General features: G+C 49.5%; 1 protein-coding gene across 1 annotated transcript; it reads left to right on the forward strand.

Annotated features, from left to right (window-relative positions):
• Window positions 1-1437: 1437 nt before the first annotated feature.
• Window positions 1438-3000, forward strand: HOXB4 (homeobox B4; the record flags this gene model as incomplete). Its single annotated transcript, XM_080924647.1, has 2 exons — window positions 1438-1891; window positions 2702-3000. The coding sequence occupies 2 exons, from the start codon at window positions 1438-1440 to the stop codon at window positions 2998-3000; spliced, it is 753 nt and encodes a 250-aa protein (XP_080780773.1).
• Window positions 3001-10727: the final 7727 nt, after the last annotated feature.

The following is a 10727-nucleotide window of genomic DNA, read 5'->3' on the forward strand; positions in this document are numbered from 1 at the left end:
TCTAAATGAGGACAATCCAGTGACTGGCTTCATGAAGACTCCTTTTCTTTTCCTCCCTCAACCAATTAGAAATCTCATCTACCTGAGGTGTCCCCATGCCTAGCCCTGGAAGCTTGGGTTCTTGTTCACTCGAGAGGTTAATGTTACTGGTGTTTTAAAATTTATCCTTAAGCCCCAACCTACCTATTTTTATTCTGGGTGGGGGAGGCTTGACTGGAAATCATGAAGGGGGAAAGGTTAATGCATACAGTGTGCAAAGGCAAAGGAAATTTGCTTTTTAAACGGATGTGGAGATCGCCATTTCGTTGGGTTTAAGACAAGATGCCCTGAAAATAGAAGGTTGCCATAGGTGTTCTTGTGCGTGTGTTGTTGGTGGGGGGGGGGGTCACAGCTAGGGCTCCTTAGTATTCAAGGATGTGAAATTTCTTTCTGTCACACTGACAGAGGCGGCGGCTTTAGCGGCAATTAGAATTCTTAGTTAGCATTGCTTCGATGAATCTGGAATTAGCAAATCACAATTCAATTGGTTTTCGAAACTTGCAGGTTTTGTTTTGTTCCATTCTCTTCTATCTTTAGTGCGGGAAGTCAGGCCCGATTCTCCGACCTTGGGCCTTGTGGGTTAAAGGGAGGGAGTGGTGGAGGACAGACAGACGGACACAGTGAAGCTCACAGTGCAGCTAAATGAGATTTGGAAGACGAAGTCTCCCCGAATTAGTGCGTGAATTTCCTATCGATCCGGCCCGCGGTTCCATTCATCTCTGACAAGTCCCTCCGCGCACCCGCCCTCTAGCTCCCCGACGCCTCCTCACTCACCTCCTACCCCTCCCCATCTGGCTGCAGTGAGAAGCCCCAAGATCAGCGCCCCTCTGACCTAGTGGGCACCCATTTCAAGAAGAAATTCCCTGGTCCGCGAACCACTTAAAACCCCACACAGACACTCAGTGTGTGAACTCCATCTTATCCGAGGGAGGAAGCAGAGAACGGTTGGTGGAGGTTAAGTAGGGCAGGGGATCGGGGCTACACCCAGAGCCCCAACTTCTGAGGGATGCAGGGATTGTGCTCTGCCCAGCACCCCCCAAAACAGGCCCTCCAATCTTAACCTGCTCACTCTTTCCTAACTTATCACTCTCCTCTCTGTTGTGGAGAACGTCAGGCGAGGAGGGGGGGTCGCCCCGCAGGAGCCCTATGTAAATCCTGGTGTTGGGTGGGTGGGGAGGGGTAGAGAAGGGGAAATAAACCTCTTTGGCTGGAGTAGGGTCCGGGTGAGCAGATTTCCTTATCCGGGAATCGCAGGCCGGGTGGCCATTGGCTCGGAGGATCACGTGGGCCTCTAACTTTGTTCACTTGACAGTAAGTAGGAGGGCTTTCGGAAACAGGAAAACGAGTCAGGGGTCGGAATAAATTTTAGTATATTTTGTGGGCAATTCCCAGAAATTAATGGCTATGAGTTCCTTTTTGATCAACTCAAACTATGTCGACCCCAAGTTCCCTCCGTGCGAGGAGTATTCACAGAGCGATTACCTACCCAGCGACCACTCGCCCGGGTACTACGCCGGCGGCCAGAGGCGAGAGAGCGGCTTCCAGCCGGAGGCGGCCTTTGGGCGCCGGGCGCCGTGCACTGTGCAGCGCTACGCGGCCTGCCGAGACCCCGGGCCCCCGCCACCTCCGCCGCCCCCGCCGCCCCCGCCACCGCCAGGGCTGTCCCCTCGGGCTCCCGTGCAGCCAACAGCCGGGGCTCTCCTCCCGGAGCCCGGGCAGCGCAGCGAGGCGGTCAGCAGCAGCCCCCCGCCGCCTCCCTGCGCCCAGAACCCCCTGCATCCCAGCCCGTCCCACTCCGCGTGCAAAGAGCCCGTCGTCTACCCCTGGATGCGCAAAGTTCACGTGAGCACGGGTGAGTGCGTGGGCACCCCTTCCCCTCCCACCCCCGGCGCTTTACAGTGAAGGGACCTCCGAGGCATGTGGGGGAGGGAGCTAGGGGAAGCCAATTGTCCCCGCTATAAACTCGCCATTGCCAGAGATTTACGGTCTCCTGTTTTCAGAGCCACATAATTACATCGCCCATAAATTTTTATGGCCTAGTGGGCCCTGCGCCTTTGAAGTCATCCTTTTCTTCATTCTCCCAGCGACTTTTTCCGCCAGGAATATGCAGTCCCAGTAAAGTTGGAAGTTGGGGAGGGGTGTGGGAGGAGGGGAGGAGAAGGAGGAGGAGGAGGAGGTAGTAATCCGTATTTAAGCAGAGTTGAATCAACTTCCTGGATTTCTTTTTTTTCCCTTTCTTCCAATCTGGTACCTTGGTTGGAGAAGTGGGCAAAAGTTTCTACTGAGGGGAAGGCGCTGCTTGGAATCTGAGCAGTGAGGGTGGGGACTAAGCCCCGGAAAGGACTAGGGCAACACCCCTCCCACTCCCACACTTCATTCTCCCACCCGGGGTCCTCAGGCCAAAGAGTGAGATGAAAATCTTTCCAAGATTCCTCACAGTGCCCCCTCCCCCAGGCAACAAGGACAGCGGCACAGCTCCAAAAGTTTGAAGTTTTTCCTCTTCCGTCTGTCCTGATGTCTTCCTTTTTCGACCCCCTCCCTCCAAGATGAGGTAGTGGGAGTTGGCAGATTTGGTGTTAGCTGGAAGAAAGAAAGGGTTTTCCCTCCTCCCTTTCGGGGGCAATAAAACTTTCTCTTTCTCCCTCTCTCTGTGTGTGTCCAGTAAACCCCAATTACGCCGGCGGGGAGCCCAAGCGCTCTCGGACCGCCTACACTCGCCAGCAGGTCCTGGAACTGGAGAAGGAGTTTCACTACAATCGCTACCTGACGCGCCGCCGTAGGGTGGAGATCGCCCACGCGCTCTGCCTGTCCGAGCGCCAGATCAAGATCTGGTTCCAGAATCGGCGCATGAAGTGGAAAAAAGACCACAAGTTGCCCAACACCAAGATCCGCTCGGGTGGCACCTCGGGCGCAGCCGGAGGCCCCCCTGGCCGGCCCAACGGAGGCCCCCCTGCGCTCTAGTACCCCCCAAGCAGGAGCTCGAACTTAGGGGGGGCGGGGGGAAACAGCGAGCATCGAAGGGGGGATACGGGGTATATGGGAGGGTCCCCGGGCTTGAGCCCAGAAAACCCTACCCCCACTTTATCTATAAATAATAAACGCAGAGAAGGGGGGTAGGAAAGCCTTATTTATAGAACCGACAATAGGGAGACGGGTAAAGTCCTCCGGAAGCAAGATTCGAGGCTCTTGCTTTCTTCCTTAAAAAGAGATTGAGAGAGAAAGAGAAAAGAAAAAAAAAGGAAGGAAAAAAGAAAAGAAGGAAGAAAAGAAAAGACAAGAGAAATGGAGGAGGCCGCTGCGCCTGGTTTTCAGCTTTGGTGAAGATGGATCCACGCTTCATCTTTAATCATGCCAGGCCTGGGCCCATCTGTCTTGTTTACTCTGCCGAGGAGAAGACGAGCTTCGGTGGCGACCATTACCTCGACACTTGGCTAACAAATGAGGCCGCCTCGGCCGCTGCCGCCGCCTCTGCTGCTGCCGCTGCTGGACCACAGCCTGGTTTTTCTTTCTTTGTCCCTTACTCCAGACACCCAGCGAATGCACCCTCAGACTGCCAGATAGCACAGTGTTTTGGCCACGGTAACACACACACACACACACACACACACACACAACTTTCCAACTTTTCCCTTGTCTGTGCCCACTTTTGGGGTGGGGGTGGGAAGACTGCTCACTTCCTTCCACCATAGACTTAGAAGGGGAAACAGAAAGGAAGCGAGGGGGCGGTCTGCGTAACGTGGGTTCCCAAATCTGAACCCAAGAAATAAATTGAAAAAAAAAAAAAAAAAAAAAAAAAAAAAAAAAAAAAAAAAAAAAACAAGCAAATGGGACACCCAAGAGGACCTTCTGCTAAAAGACCAGCCAGGCCTGGCAGGGTCAGGGGCAGTTGAGTTCTGGGAGCTGGGAATGTCTTCTGGGCAGTTCACAGTGGTAGAGCTGAGGCCTTCTCTTAGGTTACAAATGAATGTGAAATTAGGAAATAAAATGCTGTGGCCCTGCTACTCTGGAAGGACAATGTTGCAGAACCCTCTCCCGTTGTTACCACTGTTGCAGCATTTATTATTATTATTATTAATATTATTATTATTATTTTATGTCCTGTGTGTGTGTCCTTTCTCCTGTTCTCTTTCTGACATTCCAAACCAGGCCCCTTCCTATTACTGGGGCTACCTGAGCCTAGAATCTTTTGTTGGTGTGAAAATTTGTGTCCTGTACAGAGTGACAACAGAAATAAATGTTTGGTTTCTTGTGACCATCGTGGTTTTGTTGGAATGTTGAAGTTAAGGGTGTGAACAAGTGCTTCCTCCCCCCCCCCCCAGTGTATATGCCTAGCAGCATCCTAGTGGGACGGCCTCAAGATTAAGTTTGTTCTCCCTCCCCCCCACCCCCTCTTTTAAGGCTCCATTGGGAATCTCTCCCTCAGAAGCTTCTAAGTTGTGGAAGCTGGTTTGTTTTCCTTTTGTGGTGGATGTGTTTTGCTGTTTTAGGCCTAAAAATTTCCCCCCATCCAGTACAAAAATGTATCACAAGGATTGGGAGGTCTGATTCCAGTCCCCAAGGTGTGTGTGTGTGTGTGTGTGTGTGTGTGTGTGTGTGTGTTTCATTGTAGGACACCAGAGGCTTAAGTAGGGCAAAGTCTTTCATATAGGGATTTATTTGTCATAAGCAAATAAAATGCAGTTAAGCTGCCTCCTTCTAGACAGCCGGCTCTCTGTTATTAAAGTTCGAGAAAGGACTCCACAAGGCCAGCCTCTTTCCTCCCCGCAATAAGAAGGTATCACTTTCCTTTGAGGTGTTTAAGGCTTTAATGAGTCTAATTTTTTGCACAGATGTTTCTGGGTGTTTGCAGGGTTTCTGAGTATTTTTATATTACAAAGGAACTAGCCGGTGCCATAGCTCAAACTCTGACAAGCAAATAGATAATCAAGAAGACAAATGGGCTCTTTTGTGAAGCCCTGCTCCTGTATTAATTTTCATTTTCTTTCTCATAGTAAGTATCAAGAGTAAGGCTGGGGACCAAATAGCTGTCTGTCTCTGAGATCCCAATAACCCTTAGAATGGAGTGGGGGGAGGGGAAGGAGTGCAGGTGATCCTCGGAGGTCTCTTCCAGGTCTGAGCTACTTTTATGTACTACAGCCAAGAAGTTCTAAGGCCTGAAGTTCTAAACCTGGGTTCCTGGGGCCTGTGATGGCTCAGAGTGCAGCCACATTTCCCCTAAGAAGCTCCACAATTAAAATTCATTTAGTTTTTTTTTTGTTCCAATTCTTTCCAGAAAATAAAGAGCCAATCCCATGTACATGTTTGATTGTTGTTTATTTTACATTTCTCTGGTTAGCCTGTAAGGTTAGCAGACATTTGAGTAGGCCAGAGAACCCATCCGGCCAGTATCACCAGCGCAGTAGAATTGCCCATTAGAACGAAACCAAAAGACTGGTTTTAAAAAAGAAAGAAAAGAAGATGGGAGAAAGAGTTGCTTATAGCCCTGAAGGAAGATGAGGGTTCGCTTTGTCTTGGGCGTTGTGTAATGTTTTAGCGGAGGAGATAAGACAACCCTTAGTTAAGGGGAAAAAATAGTTCTTAAAAACCATAAGGCCTCCCCCAAGGAATGTCTCTAAAGAATCAAGTCAAAGCTGCTCCGTGGAAGGTATGAATAGAATCTTTAGAAGAAGAAGAAGAGGATGAGGACGAAGAAGATTTCTATAGAGCTTAAAGTTCACAGCCATTCTGTGTAGACAAGAGCTAAGAAAAATGTGAGAATTATACAGAAAACCATTAATCACTTCTTTTCTTTAAATACGTATCCTCTCTCCTTTGTGTTGTTCAACAGCAAATCTCCGCAGACTGGCTGCTGGGGGAAAAAAGTGTTCGCCGTCTCTCCCGCATCTGCAAGGGGGAACATTTTTGGAGCCATAAGTTGAAAACTTTTTTCTCTCAGTTTTGGAAGAAGCCTTTCGTCATGAATGGGACCAGAGGAGCTCAGGCAGAGCAGGCAAGAGGGACAGAAGGTAACAAAGCCCTGGCTTGGACTGGCTTTTTTTTTTTTTTTTTAATTTAAATTATTTTATGGGCTCTTTTCACAAGTAAGAGAGAGAGAGAGAGAGAGAGAGAGAGAGAGAGAGAGAGAGAGAGAACCTCTCACCTCCTCTTTTTTTTTCCAACTGTCTTTGTGGGGTTTTATTTTATGGTGGATGCTTGGGCAGGTTTGCTGCCTTTTATGATGACTGATGTTTGGGAGCAAAGGAGAGACGTGGAGGCAGAGAAGGAGGGGGGGGTCTGGACACTGGACACCTGGAGAGTGTTTGAACTGGTCGGGACAGAGGTGTCAGTGTCAGAGCCCCTGAAAAACACCAGAGAAGGCTGTTTGTGAGGCTGTTCAGAAGTGCTTCTCTAGTTTTGAAAAATGCTGGCGGGCACGGGGAGTCTTACGTGCGTGTTTGTGCCTGTACCTCGGGACTCTGATTGTCTACACTGTTTACCACTGAGATGTTGTCACTAAAGTCTCCTGAAAAAAAAAATGGAATTCAGTTCTTGAATGGAGTCCCCTAGCCTGGGAGAAGTGGATTTGGTTGGGTTTTCTTCCTGTGTCTAGTTTGGGATTCTAGATAAATCTTTACTCCCTGAAAAAGAGAAACTGCTCAGGACCAGGTACACAGAAGCAGAAATTCTCTTTTGTTTTGCCCCCACCCAATCCTACTCAACCCACACTTCAAGCCTCCTGGAGTCTCCCTGTTCAGTTTCTTTTCTTTTTTGCTTCTGGGTTTGGGGGCTCTGTTCTTCCTCTGGGGCCTTACTTCTCAGGCTTCTGGACTCTACGTTAGACCTGAATGTGCTGTCCCCTTTCCCCCCAGGCCTCACTTAGAGAGAGTTCGGACTCAGGAGGCTGGCAGGATGAAGAGTTCATGGAGAGGCCACGTTTTCTAGGCGATTAGCTTGGTATTAGAACCACAGAATGACCTCGGAAGCCCCTTGACCTCTCTGAGACTGGACATTGTGCTAGCTCTTGCTTCCTGCCCCAGAGGGAAAGTCATACCTCTTCAGGGTTCCTAGCTTTTTTATCCCCTTGTAGTCCCCCAAATCCTTTGCTAGTTCAGAATTTATGGATTTTTTTAAATTATTGTGAATTGGGAAGAAAGGTAGAGTTTTGTTTGTTTTGTTTTATCTGTTTAAGTTAGCCCAGAAATTCTATGGGTTGGGAGTACAGTGTTGGTCTGTCTATATAAACCCGCCTCTCTCCTCTCTAGGTTTGGTTTCAACCCCATCCCAATTCCAACTCCCCCCTCCTCCCCCCCCCAAAGTGAGCTGAGGGAAGGAGGAGTAAGGTACAATACTGAGAGTTAAGACAGTCACAGACCACAGACCATGGGCCACTTAGATCATCAGAGGGATGCTGGAGAGAAAGGGTTTCTACCATGATCACTATCTTGGAGACACTCCTTCATTTCCATTCTCTCTCTCTCTCTCTCTCTCTCTCTCTCTCTCTCTCTCTCTCTCTCTCTCTCTCTCCCCCCCCTGTGTGTGTGTGAGTGTGTGTGTGTGTGTGTGTGTGTGTGTGTGTCTTTCTCCCTCCCTACTCAAGTGTTTTCTGAAGTTCCCATTAGGAAGCTATTTTTACGACTTGTTCTTTCCTGTACCCTGCTCTTCCTTTTCTAAGTACCTCAAAAACCAGCAGAGAAAGAGAGATGAAGGGAGGAACCACACAGGCTGCTCCGACCATGGCCAGGGCTCACTTTTCCGTGCTAACCAAAGTTTGCAGAAACTTTTCAAGTCAAGAGAAAAATGAAAGGTGTGCTAAAAGGGGGAAGCTGTGAGGTAGACCCCACCTCTCTAATCGCTGCTCTACACGTCTGCATTAAACATCCTCAGAAGCCACACACATGGAAGGAGAGGGAAGGAAGGGGAGATGAAGAAGAGGAGGAAGGTTTTTTTTTTTTTTTTTCCTCCCTACTTGGGAAGAGGAACTGCTCTCCTTAAATTAAGCCAGGAAGGGGCAGTGCTTTGTTGGAGAGCGTGTGAGGCATTGCTTGCTTATGTTATATAACTCTTCTCTGTAATTCAGGGCTCTTGTCTCAGAAAAGAAATAACTTCGGCCATTGGCTTTTTCTCTGTCCTTGGGTAGTTTAAATGGAGGAACTGGGGGGCCTCAGGAAGGAAAGGGGTGAGCAGAGAGGCAACCTGGGCCACTTTGATATTAAAAATATTTGGGGCTAGTTGATAATGGGCACCTATTACCAGTAAAGATACGAAATAGGTCGATTGTTTATTGCTGGGGATCCTCTCTAGGTCCAAGTGACAAAGACCTAGTGACTTAGAATTTTTATAAACTGTTTTGTGCAGTTTATAATCTCTGAGGATTAAGGGTTCACCAAAAGGAAGAAGGGCGACAATAGAAGGAGAAAGCTGGGGTTCACCGAAGGCTTTCATTCCCCTAGGCTCACCGTGAAAGATCCCCTCCTCCATTTCTCTCATTTCCAGACCTGAACCTTTTAGGAGCTGACAGCTGCTTGGGCTCTCTTTCCACGGCTCTGGTGGCCACCCCCGAGTGAGGCCTTCCAATCTTTTGACCTCTCCCCCAGTTCCCTGGGCTCTTTGCACTCCCTCTCTTCTGTTGCTGGCCTGCCAGCCTGGGCAGGAGGCTGCTTAGTCCCACTAGGGTTCTGGAGGCAGCCTGGGAGCCTGGTGGGTCTCCCTGGGAAGCGGTGACTATAAGGCAGGTTTGACTGGAAAACGGAGTTGGGAAGTTTCCCAGCGTGAGTTGAGCGCTGACGGATTTGTGATCGGCCATAAAACTGGCGCGTTCAGATTCGTAAATCAATCTCGCTTTCCTTAGTCTAAAACACGTTCGCTTTATCGGCAGCAAGAAAGCGCTCAGATCGCGCTCAGGCGCTTGTTTATTTGAACATGGACATTTCCCAGGATCCGAAAAGAGTGTGCGGACTTTAACAGAACCCGCCTGGTCTCTCCTTTCTGTAGCAGGGCTTTCTTTTTTCTTGTCCTTAAAAATGATTTCACCGTTTTAAGGATCGCTATCTTTAGTTTTAAAGATTGCCATTTCCTCGTGTCCCAATTCTCTCAAACCCCCCCCCCCCCCCGTCTCTCCCTCCCTCCCTCCTTTCCTCTTCTTTCCACTCCCTGTCCCTCCCACTCCCTTCATTCCCCCCCCCCATCTTTGTTTGTCTTTGAAGGACAATTTTCCTTTTAATGGATTTGTAGCCAGGGACCTTGCAGACTTGCCTCGCAGGAGCCTAGAGCAGGCCTTCACCCGCATCAGGCTGAATTCCATACTAGTCTGTGCTCAGTATCTGGGCAATCAAAGCTGACCCCCCCTCCAACAGAGTCTGGGCCCCGCTGGCGCCCCCTCCCCGTGGGGCTGGGGCAGGATTCCAGTACTTTCCGCAGGGGTCCTGCTGCCTCAAAACCTCTGAGGCACACGTGGGGAGGCTGTTTCTTTGGGGTGTGTTACAAGAAGAGGTCCTTAACCTTCATTGAGTCGCTTTTGGTTCAGACCCTTCTAAACAAACCAAGAAGGCCCTTCATCCTCATTCCCCGGCTCCCCTACCCTACTGGTTTTATTCTTCCCCATTACACGGATGCCCTGTCGGCCTGGGGCCTGCTCGCAGCTAACCCAGAACTGCTGAGGTAGATGAGGCTGGGAATGTGCAGCGCCGGACTTCTTAGGAATGCTTTTCTACTTCCCTCTGCATTTCCTCTCCCAGCCTCCTGCTCCAGCTATGTACTCGGATTCACTTACAACTTGTGTAGTTTGGGGGTTTGTTTGGCTGTGTTTATTCTTGAAGGGAAAGAGTTCATATACCCTCCCCCCTCAGTCCACCTTCCTGCTTAGGACGTGGATTTCTCTTATTCCAATGTTTAACACTTTTGACATGTATCAACCCCATCTTTCCCTCATTGATCAGTCTCCATTGTCTGTTGATTGGAAGCCTAGGACAGTAACACCTGGAAACAGACCGCAGGCTGCCAGGCAGGCTTCAAGGCTTTCCTATCCGTTTTCTGGTCAGCTCTCGTTTCAACACTTTAGGTACCATCATTGGTGGTTTTCAGAGACGGAGATGGGCTGAACATAGATAGAGCCCCAGTATCTTCTTTCCTATGGAATCCTTGGTTCCTAGGTCTTTGTCTCTGAAGCTTATTATCAAGTCGGGCAGTAGCATTTAGCTCCCTAGGGGAGTGACAATGCTAAGGGGGAAAGTCCCCCTCCTGATTATTCTCAATCCTTGGAGATCCAGCTATCCCAACACTCTGTTTGCCCCTGACCTTTCAAAGGCACGGCACAAAAGATCAGAAAGTGAATTAAAGCATGAAGCCCCACTCTTGATAGATACAAGGTACTAAGGACTTGCATACAGTGTTCCTTTCCCATCGGCTCCCTATACTTACACCATATAGGTCCTGCTAAAATAAATATATCCCTCTAGTGGGGGACAGACTGGAGTTGGAAGTGAAATTTCAATTCTAAAGGATACAAATAGGAAGCCAGCCGAGAAAACCAGGGGCTTTGCAGAAGGGCTCAATGCCCACCCCACCCCCACCCTGACGCCCCTGCAGACTGTTTCTGCACCTCTAGGAACTAGGCAGAAGCACACGACAGGAGGAGAAGGGAGAGAGGAGAGGTGGGCTGTGGGTAAGTGTGTGTCTGTGGGGGTAGGGAGCTATAAGCAGAGTGTAGCAGT

The sequence above is a fragment of the Micromys minutus genome (assembly GCF_963924665.1).
Source record: "Micromys minutus genome assembly, chromosome: 10".
NCBI lineage: Eukaryota > Metazoa > Chordata > Mammalia > Rodentia > Muridae > Micromys > Micromys minutus.